The sequence below is a fragment of the Oryzias latipes genome, chromosome 18 (assembly GCF_002234675.1).
Source record: "Oryzias latipes chromosome 18, ASM223467v1".
Classification (NCBI taxonomy): Eukaryota; Metazoa; Chordata; class Actinopteri; order Beloniformes; family Adrianichthyidae; genus Oryzias; species Oryzias latipes.
This window is the reverse complement of record NC_019876.2, coordinates 26941158-26960777: the sequence shown is the minus strand read 5'-3', so window position 1 is coordinate 26960777 and position 19620 is coordinate 26941158. Positions and strand designations below refer to the sequence as shown.

Sequence of the window (19620 nt, the reverse complement as noted above, 5' to 3'; positions counted from 1 at the left end):
CCAGTCCTGCTGCTGTCATAAAGGCTGGGGGACCTTTGATGCAGACTGGTCTCCTTGATTAACGTGCAGCGCTGTCATCGGCCCTTTTCCAGAGATAACCTCTAAAAGGATTGTTGCTGCGAGAAGTGTGTCAGGTGAGCAGGAGGTGACGACCGCTGCTGTTTGCTGCTCGCGTGGCACCACTCCCACTCAGCGCGGGGGCCTCTGTGATTGCATCGTCATGAGAATCAAAGTTTGTCACATGATCACTCACATTAACATCAGTTTCTCTTAGGCTGCCCACAATGCAGTATAGAAAGACATGCGGGTGTGATCCAGTCATGTCTGTGAGGTCACATGACCTGTCCTCCGTGCTGCTTGTCTCTATGACTTCAATCAATATGACAACCATGAAAACTTTCTTTTTCCCCAAACAACAGACGGAGCATCCCATCGTTTTTAAGCTCTTCCTGGCTGCTAGAGTTGTGTCAAGGGGGAGGCTGGCTGCACTCTTATTGACTAAGTTAATACTGACTTGACCTATTTAATCCAACAAGTGTGTTACACAAGTGTGTATTAAGAGCAATCTCTGAGCAAAGTAACCACACAGTTAGCTGTGGTTTGTATGGGGTGCAAAATGTGTAAAGCTACACAGTCAAATGTCAACGGCAATATTTTTGGTTATTTAGCCGGTTTTAGGAGGAAAAACAACAGGTTTCATTTTTCAAATGCATAGTTTCACCTTTTAATTCGTGTATTTATAAATGTTACATTTACAAACTAAATATTTAGTTAGCAAGCTAAATATTTAATTTAAAATTGAATATTTTTTATATGTTCAGTTTACTTAATAAATGCTTCGGTTGTTAACTAACCCTTGTGCTATCTTAGATGACCCCACCCTCATATTGACGTGTTCTACCTACCATGACAAAGGTGGATAAAGGTGGAAAGATTTCATGTAATCCATGGACACCAGTGAAGATCACAAATCATTGAAGAAAAAAGGTTCAGAGCACTGTCTAGTGGGTCTAGATGACCCAACTCCCAATGTTAAAGTGCCTAGGATAGCACAAGGGTTACAGTGACAATTACAGTTGCATAAAAAACATATGTTTGCTTGTTAATCTATTATGAATCATTTTAAATTTGATTCTGTCATGTTAAGTTACGTTGACAGTGTTTAAGTCCTAATGTATAGTTGCCAAGTCTGATTCCCCCTAGATATGAATAAATACACACCAATTTTTATTTTTTATTCTAAGAAATCAAAAACTTTTATGCACTTACAGGCCACATAAAATGAAGTGGTGGGCCACATTTGGCCCGCGGGCCTTGAGTTTGACACGTGGTCTAAGGGCAGAGATGCCCAGTTTAGTTTAGTCTGTGTAGTTAGATCAGTTTAGGATTCTCCTATTGAATATATGTATTCATGATCCATGATTTGATGTTTACTTTACAATTACCGTTATTGAAGCCCATTGAGACGACTGTTGTTGGGATTTTGGGCTCTAAAAATACAATTTAATTGAATTCTAATTCATCCAGGTAGATTCCATAAAAATAAGTCAACTGGACTTGGTTTAATCTTTGAAGATGTTCCTCCTCTTCTTCTTAGCCGAAGAGTGGAACATCTCCTAAAATTGTACGTGCCATGATTGTGTGTACAGGAAGCAGATATAAACACAAAAAAATTTAAATGTATATCATAAAACAGATGGCTCGTGCTCTGGTATGGACCTGTTAAAGCTGTTAGTATCACATGATGACCCGCTAACTAACACCGACAAGTCACAGTGACTCTGCACTGCATGTGATTTACTTGCAAGCGTCACCGACGTCTGCCTCCATCCTCCTGGTGCAGGGCAGCAGCCGACAAGCCCCTCAGCCAGCACTGGGATTTCCCAATGATGTGAAATAAACTGAATCTTTGTAGGAAACATCTGCCTCGCACCCAAAGCCACTTCCTGGGAGAAGATTAACGGGCCTCGTTTAATTGTTCTGTACCATCTGCCGCACGATGACTTCTGGTTAATGAGAACCCTGCCGATAGCAAAGCGCCGAGCAAACTGAGGTGCAGTCTCGTAAAGGTCACTTTTTGGGGCACGTTGCGGCGGTCAAACTCTGGTCAGACTCTGGTCAGACCTTACCAGGACAACAATCTGTGAGGCAGAACCAAATTATGTATTTCAGGGGTCATTTTGTGGATGGGTCTGAGGAGCTAGCTTCAGTTGGGAATCATGAGTGGCTCAGTATTTGTGTTCAGTGGTCCTAAGAATTCTTGAACGACTGTTGTTGTATGAAATGCATTTCAGTAAGCCACCTGAGTCTCACCTCAAGTTCACAAGCTCTGCCAACACAGTTGCCATGTGGAGAATGTGGAGTAGTGCAAACAGCTGGTCTGTAGGCTTGGACTTACCCTAGTCCCCAGATCATGACCCCCAAGGATGAGAAGGCAGATGAAACGTGCATGTGCACACAGCTTTGAGGGAGGGGGTGAAGGTTGCTGGGTTCATTTACAAGACCGAAACTTCTGCTCTTGACTTTTGGAAGCTCATTAAATACAACATTTCTATTAGCAGCATCAAAAACTACAACGTTAAAGTCTGAACAGGAACACGAGAGGCTGGGGCTGTTAGATTGGAGTCAAAAAGGCAAGATGTGCGAATGCTTAAAAAAATGCATGAAGGTGCTCTGTCTGAGCTCACGGACAAATAAGATGCAAGGAAAAAAATGAGGCCATTAACTGGATTAAGTGTAGGTCCCAGAAAGGAACGCGAGACATGGTGCAGATCTCTGTACATGAAGATAAATCTGCTGAGGAGGGTCCAATTTGACAGAAAACACTTATTTCGCTCCAAGAAATACATACACACACACACAGAAACATATACATATAAACAAGTGTTTGTCCATCCATCCATTTTCTTAACACACATATCCCTTTTGGGGTCACAGGGTTAATGGAGCCTGTTGGGTGAAGGCGGAGTACACCCAGGACAGGTCACTAGTTTGTCTCAGGGCCACAAGCATTTATATAGTGTTTATTTATCATTGCAGGAATGTAGCTGTATGGGACACTAAAAAACGGCGCATTAGTGTGCTTATGTGTTTGGCGCATCCTCACCAGATAGAATCAGTTACAGCCTATTTACTACAATAAAACCAAAATGATGCTGTTGACTGTTATAAATTAGCAAGGCAAAACCACCCAACAGTTTCATTTATCATTACAATGACAGTACAGGTTTATTCACAAACTTAAAGTTTGACTTTCAAAGTAAAATGTAGTTTTTATGTTGATGATTTATTGTTTAAATTAAACGAAAGTAAGGGAAAAATTACATAGATTTACTTTATTTACTTTGATATGTGGACAAATGTTGTACAAGTAAGGGTACAGACATTTTGTGCTAATTAATATTACATCTAAAATTAAGAACTTATATTTGGGCTGGATGGATTAATTCTATAGTTTTATAAAGCCTACCTTTTCTTTTGTGATTATTTTCTTATTAATCAAGCTGAATTATTAATTTATTTTTATTTACTTTAATTTTTGTAGTTGCCCTGTATTGGTTTCATTTCAGCGTGGGTGTGAATTTTAAAAGGACTACTTATTTGGACTTGTGATGTAATACTCCAGCGGAAGAAACTAACCAGCCCTCCCAGGACGGCGGAGCTTCGCCCCGTTGCCTTGGATACAAACGCGAAAGGTGTCGCATTCAGAGGAATGTTTCTTAAGGAAACTGGGTTTTCTCGGCGGACAGAGTGGCTTTCGCTAGTCCACACCGCCCGTCGGTGACTTCTCGTCGGCTGGAGCCCGAATGCGGCTGGTTTTCCTGCTGCTGTCGGAGACACGGTGGATGTGAAAACAGCGCCATTTCTGTCGGCGTCCTCCATGATACGCGATGCTACCGCAGCGGATTCCAGAGCTCGAGCTCGGAACTGCAGCGGGAGAGAGATAGCCGCTCCTCTTTCGCTGTTTCGCTCGACTTCAGCCCACGGCATGTAAGTAAACCGGCGAACAGGCTTTCTTCCCGTCTCCGCGCACACTTGGCCATTTTGGTGTTTAATTTTTAGTAGTCTTAGTGTTTTTAGTTATGACGAAACGGCGCAGGGAAAAACGTCTGACAGTCCTCTGGTACCGGGAAGCCGTTCCTCCCCCTTGATCACAACAAGCGTAGCTACGTGACGGCTAGCGTTAGCTAGCTATAGCTGGTTGGAATTTGTTTTAAAAGAGTTCTTGGATTTTGGCATTGCCATATTTATCTCCCGCGTTTCCATTTGTGTCTACAAACTTAAGCGAATTATATGTTCTCTTGACTTGTTTATTCCGAATTATTTTATGGAGAACCGTCATAGCGTTTATGTATGTCGCCGTTATAAAACCCGTGATAAATTTATCTTACTAAACAACCGGATTAAATGGGGTTATTATGACGCGATAGCTGAGACCAATGCCTAAAATTATCGTCATGCTAATTAAAATGATTAAAATAAAGAGGACAGTGACAGAAAAGGAATAGCGCTAGGAAGCTAATGTAGCTAGCATAGCTCATCTGCTAAAGGTCGGTGGTCAAGCTAACCTTGTCGTTTGACTGCCAGTGACGCAAATCCTTTTAGTTTGTCGGACGCTGAACTACGTTTGACGTTTACGAAATTCGGCATTATAATTGCACACCAAAGTTAAGGTTGTATTATTAGCGGCTTTTCCCTCAAACTCGGAGCAGTTTTATTTATTGCCGTAAACTGTCCGTTTTTTGCGCAAAACTTCAATGCGCAGCAAAAAATACTCGCACATTCCCGCCACAGCACTCCAGTCTCATGTGTTCCCATCTAACGGCAAAAAGACCGCTTCTGTTGGAAGGATTCTTGGGTCATTTAGGGGTTGTGTGGAAACCTTCAGGCAGAAATTAGCTACCAGAGCTAATGCGCACGCGAACAGCTGGCTTGGAGACACTGGTCAGCCATATTTAGCCACTATTCTATCAAGATTGCAGACCTATAAACTCCTGACCGTCTGCGTTTAACGCACTCGCTGCTGTCCCACAGAACCGTGTGGATTGCTGACACGTCATGATGGCACACTGGAGCTCCTTATCTCGCCCTTTGACGTCCTCACCGGGTGACGGCGGTGAAGTTATGTTGGATTTTCGACAAACATTCAGCGCGGAACCAGAGCGGTGTCTCTTAGGGACCGTCAATAAATTAACAAATGCCTGATATGGGGTGATGTTAGATCATAACTTAGACTCACTGTTTTGCTTAAAGAAATGGATTACAATGAAACAGGTTCATCAAGTTGTGTTCATAGGATCCTATTTATTTTGCTATGACTACAGAATAAAAGTTTGAAGTTAATATTCTGGTATTTTGTTCAGTAGCTCCCAATCAATGTGACCTTAGGATTCCAAATGTATGCCGAATTGTACCAACACCAGACACACCCATTTATTTTTGCAATTTTAGATGGTGAATAAGCCTGCACAATAAATGGCAAATTTATTGTTATCGCAATATCAAGCTGTGCAATATGCTAATCACAAACGAAGGTGAAAATTGCAATAAATGGTAAACTTAAATGTGCATCAACAATTTTATGGCAGCTTGAAGTATTTAATAAATCAAATAAATCCCTTTATGCATTTGACCAATCAGACGGAGCCCTTTTATGTTAGATGGTCGTCTCCTATGTAGACGAGGGTCATTTGGAGTGTAATTTAGGTTACGTGGCCTCTAATTTAAATGAAACGGTAGCAGTGAAATGCAAATGATGTTTTTGGTTGTTTTGCTATTTGTTCATGAATCACAAGTTATATCGTCGTCGCAATATTGATCACTAATATCGCAGATCGGTAGTTTTCCCCATATCGTGCAACCCTAATGCTGAAAATTTTTTAATATCAAAATTTCAGAGGTTTGCATATTAATTCTGGCATTTTTTCAATAGCTTCCAAACCATGTGACCCTAAAAAATGAAACTTATGCTGAATTGTGGCACTGACATCCCAACATAATGCCCACCACTTTTTCTTTGCAGCTTTAGATGAAGAATATTTTATGAGTTTTTATATTCAATTATCAGAGGTTCCCATATGAATTCTGGCCATTTTTTCAATTTACTCTAACTGTGTGACCCCACGAGTCCAAATGCATCCCATTAGTCCATTGGACGAGAGTGCAGTGCATTGGTCAAGAGTGATATTTGAGACAAGAAAACAAAACTATTTTGTGCTTCCTTTCTCCTGCTATTTGCCAGAGATTGCTGCTCTTATGTTTTTTTTTTGTTTCAAGTGTCTGTTGGGATGCCAGTGCCACAATTCGGCATACATTTCATCTTTTTGGGTCACATGGTTTTGGAGCTATTAACACAATGGCCAAAATTCATTTTAAAACTGCTAGAATTTTAATACAAAAATTTATATAAAATATTTATCATCAACAATTTCAAAACAGTGGTGTGTCTGATGTTGGGGGTGTCAGGGCCACAATTCGGGACACAGTTGGGTCACATATTTTGGGAGCTATTGAAAAAAAAAAGCCAGAATTCATACGTGAACCTCTGAAATTTTAATTAAAAAATGCATATAAAATATTCAGCATCTGTGATTGCAAAATAAATTTGTGTATGGTGTTGGTATGGTCACACAGCTATTGAAAAATTAGAATAAATACAACATGAGGAAATGCTTTATTGTAATTTAGTATTAGGTTTGATGTAAAATCTTCGCCATATCATGCACACGTCCATCGAATATCCAACCTAAAACTAACTTCACCGTGGTTTCAGCGGGTAGTTATCAAAATGCTGCTGCTGAGTGACGACAGGGCCAGCCAATCAAAAGGGTGCAGCCTCCATTCGTAATTTACGAATGTACTGCTGCCGCTCTGCAGAAACTATGTTCTCGAAAATGACAGTTTTTTTTTAATTTTAGCTAAAAGCAGCATAGTCATAATCTAAAGACCAATGGGAACACTTTGAAAATAGTTTAAAAGATGATTAAAGTGGGACTTTATCTCAACTTTGACAAAGTCTTTAAAAACTCCTTGTTTCTTCTGTTTCAGCTGATGCCGGTGAAGTAAGGCCGAGTCCCAACATGGACCACTCCGACTGAGACTTAAACACGTCTTGTGTTTTCCTCTGCAGCTGGAATCTGTCAGCAGCATAAGCCATGCCTCACGAGTGAAATTTCTTTCCTTTTTTTCTTTTTGCTAAAAGCAATAAAAACAAAAGATCCTACATGCCTCCCCATGTAGAGCCCCTTCAGTGCATCCTGCTGAAGTGAGCCCCCTCCCCGCTTCCAGGAAAGTTCTACCTTCTCCTTCCTCCTTCACCTGCCACCCTACCGTCGCTCTCCGTCACAATGCTGCTCTGCCTGACAATGGCCAAAACCTGAGGTCCCATGCGTCCAGTGAGCACCGATTCAGACGGTCCTGCTCCTCCTGAGAACTTCTCTTGCCCCTATCCTCTTGTGGGCCCCCTGCCTCCTTCAGAGATGTCCCTGCTCCAGTCGCTGGGTCCAGTGCAGAGCTGGCTCGGCCAGGAGCTTGAGAAGTGTGGGATTGATGCTATGATTTACACCCGCTACGTTCTCAGCCTCCTCCTGCATGACAGCTATGATTATGACCTGCAGGACCAGGTGAGCGTCAAAGTCTTTAAAAATATGTCACAATGCAAAAACAGAGTTTTGTTTTTTCCACTGCTGGGTTAATGTATATTTACTGAAACAGCTGGATCAGAGCTAAGGTGTGTGGGACACTGATAATGTGACGCGTGGTTGCACAAAGGCTTTTGAAATCAGGGTTGCAGAAGCCGTCGCTCTTGTGAAATTTTTTTTATTGCTGAAGTTTTCCTGTGTAAACAAAGGTTTCAGTTTCAATAGAAGTTATCACAAGTCTTCGCTTACACTGCACTCTCGATTCAGATGAGAACATTGTGTTCAAAGGCTGAAGTGCAACTCTTCCAAAGACCCAGTGCAATTTCTTAGAGCTTTCTGAAGGACCCAAACATTTTCAAGTGTTGAACCGGTTTGCTGACTTCAAGCTTCAAACCTGCCACACTTTAGGTCTCAACAAATACTGACAGTATGAGGAACAAACTGCACAGAACTGCAGCAGGTTAGTCTGCAGTTTTTATAAAGATCACTGTAAACAGCTCTGAACTGACTAACTGCAGATTTCACACTCAAAAACGGGGCCCTTAGAAATAAGTCAAAAGCATTTACTCCATTGGCAAATTTACCTCAAATAAGCACAAAAAAAAAAATTCTGCCAATGGGATATGACAAATGGTCTTAACAAGAAATCTTAAATTATGGTAAAAGAAATCTAGTCACCATGGGTGTATTCAGACTGGACACATTTAGAGTTAGATTCCCCCGATAATCCAGAACAAATTTTCAGTCTGAATACGCCCAAGTGGGCCCTGGTCCGGGACCAGGAACCGCTCTCTGACCCATCTTTGGAGGTGGTCTCGGTTCGTTTCCAATTGGACTGTGCTTTGGTTCGCTCTGTGATTCCTCAGTCTGAATAGAATCCGTCATCGGAGCAGAACAACTGAACCCAAACGTGATTGGAGTAGGAATGAAGCAACGGACAAGTCGCTGAGAAATGTAAAGCAACCATTGTTTTATCAAGCAGGAAAAAGGTCCAACTGTTTATTTGTTAGAACTTTTATTTGAACAGCTGAAAACACTTCTCACATGCTTTGATGTCACCCTAAAGGCTACCTTGTAGTTTCCTCAACAATTCTTTTAAAAACATAACACCACAACATTGACACACATCAACTCATTGACATGAGATTATATGTATTCAGGCTCGTTACAAACACTTGAACTCGACACACATAGCTTCTCACTGTTTTCTGCACAATCTATTCAACATTAACAGTTATCATCCATACCCGACATTTGCTCATTACTTAAGTTGCTAGCATCCTCTGAGTTTAAGTACACACGGCACGTCTCCTTGCAAGTAACCAACTTGCAGCACGCCTCAGCCGTACCGAAGTAACAAGTAAAAAGTGTTGTACCTGACGTTCCAAATCTAAATTTAAAGTTCTAAGAGATCTTTAGTGTGGGATCTTTAAAGAGATCTTTAGTCACATGGTTTTGTTTGCAAGCTCTGGTCTGAATGAGCCGCTTGATGCCAGTCTGAATACAGACAAAACGCAAAATTCGGGACTTGATCCGGACGAAATTAAACAGAATCAATCTGGACAAAAATGACTTTTCCTGTCTGAACAAACCCTAAGAAGTGTTTTTTCAAGTTTAGATTATTTTGCTTTTGAAAAACTTTCTTTGTGTGATTTATTCTTCTTGCAAGAAAGAAAGTGATTTTTTTCTGGTGCCCTGAAAATGTTCAGTTTTGCACAGGGATGCTTCCTGCAGAATAACCTGAGTCTGGACCCTGCAAAGAGACATAAGATCTTTCTCAATCACCAAGGAAATTGCACCACCAACCACTTTCTTTTTGTTTTGTGCAGTTACAATTTTGAAATGCAGTCCTCAACTTGAATTTTGTTGCAAACCAGTTCTGATCTGTAAAATAGTTTTTACATTCATTTATATTTGACTTTGCCTTTTCTTTGAAAGGAAAACGACATCTTCCTGGGATGGGAGAAGGGAGCTGGGAAAAAATGGGGCAGGAGCAAGAAAAAAGGAGGAACCGACCTGAGTCTGGAAGAAATGAAGAAGCAAGCTGCTGTGCAATGCCTTCGCTCTGCATCTGATGAAGTGAGATTTGTTGGTTTGGTAAACTTGGCACCTCTTAACATAATGCTCTTGCGTAGTGTTCGGCTTCTTTAGAATTTTTTCTCTCAGTTTTACTGTTTTTTCATAATATTTTGGCTTTGACTCGTTTCTTTTCTTCTGGTTTTTAAAAGCTTTTTTTTATTAAGTCAGGAATTTGAGGGAATGACTTGTTAATGTAATCAGATCCTAATTGCCTCAATCAGAGCAAATAGACCATTAAGTCAAAGCATTGTAAAAGGGAAGAACACAAAACAAAGTATATCGGTAAAAGCCTGGATTACTCTACCTTTTGTCTTTTTCTGGGGTCAACATTCGGTTTGATCCCAACATTTTATGGTTAAACCCCAAGGGGTTTAAAACAACATCAAACTGTCTTAAAAGCAGCTGCTGTTTTTTCATACTTCATATTTGAAGAATGACACGCATGTCACACCAGATAATGCTCAAATCTTCTGAAGTGGTGTTCCACGCTCTCAACAATTAACCCTTAAAGGAACGTGACTACTCCAGATCATTCATAGTCCTGATAACTGTGCTCTGGCAGGACTGGACCTACAGGTTTTGAGTTGAGGGAGGAGGAAGGATCTGCTGGAGTGCTATGCAGTGCTGCTGCTCTTTAGTTTTCAATCAGCACACAGCAGCCTGTAGGCTGTCAGCTGATCAGCATTAGCACCATTATAAAAAAGGAAAAGCTGTTTAGAGGAAACACTCATTTACTTTGACATTTCGCGGTTTTGTCAATTAAAGATTGCTGGATTATATTAGTCACTCACACGTGCTCTTAAATTCACCGCCTGCTGCTCCAGTTTCGGAACGGGACGATCTTGGGTTACGGCCGCAATCTGGTTAAGTCAGAAAGGGCTTCCAGCAGAAAAAACCTAAAGGCCAAATCCAAATATTAACTGTAGAGATCTGCTAATGCTCTGTTCAGATTAGTTCCTTCTCAGTGTAGGGAGCTAACAGAATGTGTTGTAGTGACTAGAGTAAGGAAGTGATTATTCTGCTTTTGTGTGCTTTGTATATGTATATGTGTATCAGTACTACATGTAACGCAGCCGTTACTGAGCATTCTTAAACGGACCTATGTGCGGCTGCTTACTTTGCCAGTTTTTTTATCACCTTTAACTGCTATATGTGTCTAGGCCAAAAACGTGCAGACTGCTTTCATACAGATTATTTTGTTTAAATATAGATCAGCCCTTTCAAAGGCCTAAACTCATCTAAAGATATTTTCTCTATTAGGAATTATTTGTTTTTGTTTTTTTGTTTAAATCTAATGTCGTTTTGTCTTTGCAGAATTCTGGAATTGAGAGTCTGGTTGAAGAGCTCTGTACTAAACTTAAGGACATCCAGAACAAGCAAAAAGGTTTGAGAACTGTGGCGCTCTGACAAAAATGCTGAAAGAACCTCTCCAATTTTGCATGTTCTTGTGGGATTTTTATGGAGGACAAATATTAGGAAAATTAAGCTTAAAATGTTTTTTCTGAGTATTTATTTACTCAAATCGCTGTGAATCAGGCAAAAGCTTGTAGCTGTGACGTAGATGTAATAATCGGTTGTCACAACCTCCCTGCTCCAACTCAGACTAAATCCATCTACGTCTTCCTTTTCCTCGTCTGAGCTGGTATTTGTCTTAAAACTGTACGGTTGGATAGCTTCAATATTGCTCGCCATTTTTGATGCAATGTTATTGTTCAATTGGGGGTGTGAGGGGCTGTAAGATAGCTGGAGAGTGTAAACAAAGGGACGATGGGAAGTAAGGGCAGGCTTACTCCATGACAACAGTCCCGCCCACAACTCAGAGGTGAATTTATAATGAACTACTGTCACTCTGCAGAAACTGTCCTAGAAAACAACACAGTTTTTTTTTTTATTTAAAAAACAGCCTAATCTTAATTAAAAGACCACCAGGAATGCTTTTAAAATAGATCAAATGATTATTGGAGTTGAACTTTAAAAAGGTCAAAGCAAGTTAAGTGGTGTGTGTTCTAACTGGATGCTTTGTTGTTTAATTGCATCACAGAAGAAAAGCGTATTCAGAAGAAATCTGATGGCTCCCAGTCTCCAGAGCGAGTTGAATCTCCATCTTCAAAGGACCAGGTGGAAATGTAAGCAATGCATTTAATGTCAAATGTATCATCAAAACATGCGCTGAGAGTGTGTATTTGAGACTTTCTTTTCTGTTTGGATTCAATTTTTGTATTTTCTTTGCAGGTACTATGAAGCCTTTCCTCCGTTGTCAGAGAAACCGGTTTGTCTCCAAGAAATTATGACCGTGTGGAACAAGGCGAAGGCCAGCTCATACTCAAGTTCATCCTCTGCAGCCCCACAAACCAGCACAGATACTTCCTCCCCCAAAGACAACAGTGAAGGTGAAACCACAAAGGAGCGAAACTCTGAAGCTTGTGGCATCATCACTACTGTGACCAATGAGAGAGGCCAGCAACGACGAAGCAAAAAGGAGAAAGAAAACAGATACCAAGGGGGTGCATCCGCAGAGGACAAATCTACTGTTCACTTAAAGAGACAGAATAGACACAGATCTGAGGGTAAATACCGACCCAGATCCTGGTCGTCTGGCTCCAGTGAGGCAGGCTCAAGCTCAAGTGGGAATCAGGGTGACTCAAGGTCGTCCAAAAACAAGAACGTAAGAATGCGGCACAAGTCGAGGGAGGCTGGAAAGAATAAGAGGACACGCAACAGTGGGCAGGTGAAGCTGCAGGCGAAGGTTATTGACAAAGAGGAGCGAAGAAACCCAGGAGGAAGCAGTACTGCCGCCATCGGTGGTGCTGCTAGCAAACAGTCCCAGCTTTACAAAAAGGGGAAGAGACCGCTAAAGGAGATTCGTAAAGATCCAGGCTGTTTGGAACCAAAAGAGTCCGGAGTTGAGGCCAGAAACAAGAAGGAATACATGGAGGAGCCACTTTGGTACACTGAGCCCATTACAGAGTATCTCATACCTTTCAGCAGCCATCAAAGCAAGCTGGAAACGAAATATCGAAGCAAGGAAGACTTTGCAGATGGCTATGACTTGACATCTGAAATGGATAGGTTCCCAGATAATATCCAAGGTGTCTGTATTGCCAGTGAGAGTTACCAGAGAGCGTACATAGCTGCAGGCTCATTTGTAGATGGGCACTTCGTGGAAGGTCTTGTTGAAGCTGAAGATGAAAGTGCTGGCCTCATTGGGACTTTAAGCTGCCCTCAGCCAGAGGAAAGAAAAGATTTAGATGACAAGCATCTGTCTGAATTCACCGACTTCTATGAAGTTGATATTTATCAATCCATGTTGGATACTAGTGCCTCAGACTCAATACAAGAGAGTAGGATCTTAAGCATGATTCGACAAAAGAGCAGGGAGCAAGGAGAGGTCGAGGCAGGATGTTGTTTAGTGTTAGATGGACTTGAGCAGCAAGGGAAAAGTGCAATACGGGCAGACTCACAGGAAGCTTCAGGATCTGTTGGCTTTTTAATGGAGGATCTGGAAAACATGGTTCAAGTTTGGGGATGTTATTCACCATCCACTTCCGAAGACGTAGATGGAGAAAGCTTTATTGGAGACTCTCCTGTTCGACTCTCCCCTCTTCTCGATAGTGTGTCCTTCACTTTGAGCAAATTGTCTGGAAATGTTGAGGAGCCCCCTGCTCCTGAAGCTACCAGTGAACCATCAGGCCTGAACTCATCCTGCTTCAATCTGTTCGAGCTGCAGTATGACAGCCCCACTTTTCCTCTTCCCCACGAGTCACTGTCTGTCGGTCACGAAAACAACACGGATTCTAGCAGCTGTCTCGAGCCACACTCTAATAAACAGTCTCGCTTGTTAATATGGACCAAAAATAGTGCCTTTGATGAAACTGAACACTGTTCTAACTTATCAACAAGAACTTGCAGTCCGTGGTCACATTCAGAGGAAACTCGGTCAGACAATGAGCAAGGAAACGCTACAGCAGAAGATGCTGCCCAGATTGGCAATGACGAGAATGATTGTGCTATCCCTCCTCTTCCTGCTACATATCGAGATGACCAAATCTTGGATTTTCTGCAGGAGGACTCTGTTAAAAAATGTGAAGAGGTCAGTGTTAGCACAGCGTCCAATCAGACCTTCACCAAAATATCTAAATTGGAGTCTGTTTGTGGCATAGCATTGGAAAGCAACGACAGCAAACAGTACAGCACTGGGGGGTTCCTGGACAACAGAAACCAACAGAGTGAAGATTACAGCTCAGGGATAATAAAAGACATTTGGACTGCTATTGGAAATGAAAAAGCTGCAATTTCAGGGCCTGGAGCAGAAAAATCAACCAAGGGTCTCTTCTCACAAGAGCCAAGCCCTTACTGTTGCAGCTGTCTAGAAGATCAGACTAAAGGACTTCCAGTGCAGAGGCCTCAGAAAAAAGCAGTACAGCGGTCAGAATATCACCTATGGGAAGGCAAGAAGCAAGAGCAAGACTTGGCCAAAAACAACCTCTCCAAGGTGGGTGGTGCCGGGGATTACATGACTCCGTCCAAGCCCTGGGCCTTAAACTCTGACAAGGAGACCACATCATTCATTCTCGGAGGGGTGTACGGAGAGTTGAAAACACTAAGCAGTGATAAGAATTGGGCTGTTGTGCCACCAAGTGGCTCTCATGGTAGCTTGCTACAATGTGCGGCTGCAACTGCTTCAAGCTCAGACCTGCTCACTATCACTGGCAAAGATGTGTTTATGAACAAGAGCAGCTGCTTTGCCCCAGGGCACAGGCCCCTATGGAGGCCTCTTGTGTCATTTGGACAAAGTGACCAAGCCATCAGAGGAAGTGGGGATGGAATGAATAAGGGATTTTCATTGATCTTCCATGAAGATTTGCTAGGATCTTACAGAGGCTTGCATAGTGAGGATCAAGGTTTAGAGTACCCTTTTGCATCCTTTAACCTGAACAATCCCTTCTCTCAAGTCCTCCATGTTGAGTGTTCCTTTGAGCCTGAGGACATGGCTTCGTTCAGTCCAGGATTCAAGCCAAAGTCTATTCTTTGCTCGGACTCTGAGAGTGAACCCTTCCATTCTCAAATGTATGGTATCAACCGGACGCAGTACAGGGCCATTCGCATTTCTCCCAGGACCCATTTCCGACCAATATCAGCTTCAGAGTTATCTCCTGTTGGAGTAAGTGATTCAGAGGCTGAAACTGACAAAGAGGAAGCGGGTTTTCCTGCCCTGGCACCGGTGGATGTCTTTGATGATCCTCAGGCAGACCTCAAACCTCTGGAGGAGGATGCAGAATGTGAGGGCCCTTACTACGGGAAGTCTGAACTGGAATCTGGTAAATTCCTACCCAGGTTAAAGAAGTCTGGCATGGAGAAAAGTGCCCAGACTTCTCTGGATTCACAGGAGGGTTCGAGTTCCCTCCTGCCGATTGCTGAGCAAGAGACTTGCTTAGACTGCAAAACGGCAGCAGCCGCATCGAGTGCTGGAGGACAGACGGACGTTTCTGTTGGAAAGGTTCAAAGAGAAGAATCTGCAGCGGAAAAGCAGTCCTGTTTGAGTTCACCAAAAGGTCCCATCCCCAAATACGGGATGGCTTATGACTTTGTTGGTGATGTACCAGAGGTAAGGGTTGCACACACTATTCATGATTACTGTCAGTGTGGAACAAAATCAGAGATAAAAAAAAAAGAAGTGTTTTATTTGGATAGAGGTTGTTTACATTGTTTCACAGCTGTCTGCTTTACTAAACTGGCTAACCAAATCCTGCTCTTCTTTTCCAGTTTTCCCTGTTAAATATTCGTGGACAGGGAGGAACAGAAAGCCAACAAAACGACTGTTGGTGGCAGAACACAATCTGCCCTCCCCCTTTTCCCTGGATCCCAGTGTACAGGTAGAAGGGGTTTTATTTTTTAAATCTGCAGGGACTAGAATCACATAGAATTCATAGAACAGTGTGTGGCAGAACTGGACTTGAACCTTTCTTTCTGTCAGATCTACTCTGGACAGTGCGGCCCCCTGAAGACTTGGACTGTTGCATTGTTTTTAAACAAAGAAGCACAATCTCTAGAAACGATTCTGACTCAAACAAGGCTTTTCAGGGGGCAGGTACATGTGGACTAGCTTGCACGGTTCAGGTGACCTGCTGGGGGAATACCGTCTCAGTGGGCGTCACAGTGAAAATGAAAGGAGATTCTGTTGGTTGCAAGGCAGTGAGATCCAAGTTTTCACATCACGTGATCAAAAGTTGGCTGTAGGGTTTGAGTGTTGGAGCTGATCTAAAGATTGGATTATTTTTTAAATTTTGAGTCTGGGAAATGTTTGTATTGTGAGCTGACAGGAATCTAGCCTTGGTTTCTGCCTTGTTTTGATGATTGAAGCATTCGGACATTAAAGCCAATAGGTCTTGTTAGTATTTTTGATCAGACTCAAAGTTTGAGGTTTTTGAAATGTCTTAGCAACAGTATGGACACCAACACATCTAGATGTTAGCCCTGTGGCCTGCCTGTTTGTCTGTTGTGTGTGCACGCTACCCCGTATCTCATGCTTATAAGTAGTACACCTTGCTGTTTTAGACCATAGTATTTATGTGCAAGGGGAATACAATATTTTGTAGGGCAGGCAGTATTTGAAAGCATCAACATGATGATATACAAATATTTTAAAGATCACAGGAGACCTGAGGCTCAAATCCATTTGCTCTTCCGCTAGCCTTTTTCTGACTTGAATGTATAGTGTTTGTTTGTTTTTGTGGTGTAGTAACCTGACATTGTCTTTCTCTAGGGAGCAGCAACATTTGAATACTCCAGTTCTGCAGAGGACGCCTGTCTCTGAGAGCAACTCCTCCACTCTTGTGACTGGACATCTTCCAGGAAAGATTTAGGATCATCTGAGAGCTGGGAAAATCTGATGTAGGCTAATTTTCTGAGACATGTCTTCAAACCCAAACAATAACCCTGTTGGTTTTCTTTTACTAACTTAAGAAACCTTGTGTAATCAACAATCAGATCAACATTAAGAGTGGAAATAGGAAAATTCCCCTTAAAAAAGGAAAAAAAAAAAGGTTCTGTCTTTGAGTGATGCCATAAGAAGATGTGTATTTTATCATTTTTTTTCTGTGCACTTGTTTTCAAGTCTCACAGCTAAATAGTTTGGACAATTGTTTTTTGTTCTATTCATGTCTGCCTTTGTTCCCATGTTTTTGAGTTTGAGCTAAGATTCTGATGGCTGATGGTGTTTGAATGGTTGTGCAAGTGTTTGTCCAGCCGGTCCCACTCCGCTTTTTCTAGTTGAACCTAATGTTGTGTGGAACGCCTGCCAATGCATCCTCTACTTTCCATCGACCGTTTAGAAAGAGACATTTGAATTTATGCAAGGACCTGAGAGTTTAATTTATAGTTTGTTTGGATGACTTTCTGAATGTGAAGTAGAGAATGTGTGCAGCTTTTCTTGAATATCTGTAAATTCCTCATGTGTGAAAAGTTACAAGTCGCATTGTTGAATGGTGATAGTCTTTCAAAGCTAGTAGTAGACAGTGTGGTTTATGAGACTGAAATAATATTAATAATAAAAAAATAAAATAACCGGAAAACAAAAGGAGTTTGCTGGCGAAAAGATACTAAACTTGAATTTGCTTTGCTTCATAAGAAATTGGGAAAATCCATCGGGGGGAAAAAAAAAAATCAGGACTACAGCCATTTTGGCCAAAGCCTGTCACAACCGAAACTTTGGTTTCTTTTCTGTCAATTCTGTGGTACAGACAGTGGTGCTACAAACACGCTCAAGGTGTTTTGAAGTTGCAGTTCCATGATTGTGGCTTTTCTTAGTTGATGGAAACATTTTGTTGTTTCAAGTTCAGGCGGTCAGATTGTTTTGTTTTTTTCTCTTTGAAAGGCTTTGTGTGACCACAGCTTCTCGCTGTGTGCCGCGACCGCTGATTTACCGGGCTGGAACAGCTCAGGCAGAAATACTGCCTGCTAATAAACCCCGGCATTTCAGTGCATCTTTTTGAGTAGGTGCCCCCCCCTTCCAACCTCATCAGTGATTTTTTTTTTTATTTTCTTTTTACAACCAAACCAGCATAAAGTAAAGACAATGGAGCAAATGTAAAACCAAAAAAGATGCTGTAAATGCACCAAGAATTTCTTTCTTTTTTTTTATCTGACCATCTGAGGTGTTTATAATTCTTGGTTTTTATGATATATCTTGTTGAAAAATAGATCAGAGACTCTGTTTTCAGGGTGCAGAGTCCGCAGAGCTTCAACTGGAAAGCATCAGAGATAGAAACCAAACCACCCTTGTGTAGAATTGGCAATAAAATCCTTGAGGTGAGGCGCAATAGCCCTCCATAACCTTAGGGTTTAAATGACAACATTAAACTTGTGGTTTATTTTTTTAATATATATTTTCAGAATGCTTGTGAGGATCGTGACTTCAGTGACGTTCCCTACCAGGAACACGAAGTACAGATGAGCGTAAAGTTAAAAATGTGTGCGCTTGGTAAAGCACGGCCGCAGGTGAAGGTGTTTTACCGTAGGCATGGCTTCTGCTTACGTAAATGCAAAGATTGTGAAGGCTCGCGTTTGTTGCCACTTTAAGTTTGAAGGTAGTGGAAAAAAAGAAGAAAAAAAAAAGCTCAGCGCCATGTCTTCTTTCTTTGACAGTCACTCAGGAACTTTTTATCGTAACATAACCACATCCAGACCTGTGACAGAGCATCGATGCATTCATCCAAAAGCATTTTGTTGATTGTAAAACATTGACCGTTCTTTTTGTCGGCCATCCGGCGAGGTAGCTGCCCTTAGTTCTAGAGCGATAGTCATAGAAGAGAAAAACTGAACCAATGCGGAATGCAATTGTGGAGCCCAGAGTTCTATGCAATACCTTGGTGCATGCAAACACGCGAGAGAACAAAGTCATGCTTCATGTTTGCATGTGGATTTATATTTTTTGGAATGATGGACACCTGAGGAAAACAAACAGCAGAATGTCACTGAGAATCAGAGCATGCAACGTCACACTCCACCTTTCATCAGTTGGATTAAATACATTTTTTTTTTTTAATGACAAAAGCGCAGAGTTAGCGAAAACGCCACAACTGTGTGTTTTAGTCTGAACGTGTGCAGGAAACTAAAGCACTTGGATGGAATGGGTTTCATCTCATCTGTTTCTTCTTCCATTTTCTATGGGTTGTGTTTCAATGCAAAAACATGGCTGATGGGAAAACTCATTCAGCGAGGGTTCAGAAATATGTCAACGGGTGTGCTGAGTGTCAAATGCTTTGTGGTCTAAAGAACATGTCCAACAGCGAAAAGGCAGTTGTCCTTGTCTTTTCATCTCCACCCCCATGATGCTCCTCCTCCGCCCTTCCCTCTGTCTTCCTGAATATCATCTGTTCCCAGTAGCAGTGTTCTGATTTAACATGCACCCAGACTTAAATTATTTTGGTTCATTGTGGGTTTTCTTAACATCTAATAAAGGAATAAACCAAACCTCAACACGAGTCGATGTCTCATTGGAGGATGGATGAGTGTGCAGCTTTGCAGCTTCACCTCTTGGTGGTGCTAGAGTGCAAGCTAAAACAATTCCAGTCATACATTCTAGAAGTTGTTCCACCTAAACTGCTGTAAGAGGTCTGTAATGTTCATCATAGAAATACTTCAACTGAGAGACACAATGTAAAAAAATAGAATCCAACAATTTGATTTTGGAGCAGAAAACAAGTTATTTCCTAGAAACAAAGAATCACGTCCCTAACTAATTCTTTAAGAAGCTCCGCTCATTACTTGTATTAATGTCACCTGTTTAAAGTGGATATCTGTATAAAGAGACGCCTGTCCACCTTAAAAAGATTGCAACCTCAGCTCCAAAATCAAAGAGCTGTCAAAGGATACCAAGTACAAGATTGTAAACCTGAACAAG

General features: G+C 41.7%; 1 protein-coding gene across 1 annotated transcript; it reads left to right on the top strand.

Annotated features, from left to right (window-relative positions):
* The first annotated feature begins 3628 nt into the window (after positions 1-3628).
* kiaa0232 (KIAA0232 ortholog) lies at positions 3629-19196 on the top strand. Its single transcript, XM_011487738.2, has 8 exons — positions 3629-3990; positions 7048-7622; positions 9579-9719; positions 11034-11103; positions 11761-11845; positions 11952-15324; positions 15483-15592; positions 16483-19196. The coding sequence occupies exons 2-8, from the start codon at positions 7386-7388 to the stop codon at positions 16580-16582; spliced, it is 4116 nt and encodes a 1371-aa protein (XP_011486040.2). The 5' UTR covers positions 3629-3990; positions 7048-7385; the 3' UTR covers positions 16583-19196.
* Positions 19197-19620: the final 424 nt, after the last annotated feature.

What these genes read in the sequence shown, in the direction of transcription:
- kiaa0232 (XM_011487738.2), top strand. Translation starts at nt 7,386, where the DNA reads ATGCGTCCAGTGAGCACCGATTCAGACGGTCCTGCTCCTCCTGAGAAC. An exon ending in ATTATGACCTGCAGGACCAG is followed by an intron (nt 7,623 to 9,578) that starts GTGAGCGTCAAA and finishes TTTCTTTGAAAG; the next exon opens with GAAAACGACATCTTCCTGGG. An exon ending in TCAAAGGACCAGGTGGAAAT is followed by an intron (nt 11,846 to 11,951) that starts GTAAGCAATGCA and finishes TTTTCTTTGCAG; the next exon opens with GTACTATGAAGCCTTTCCTC.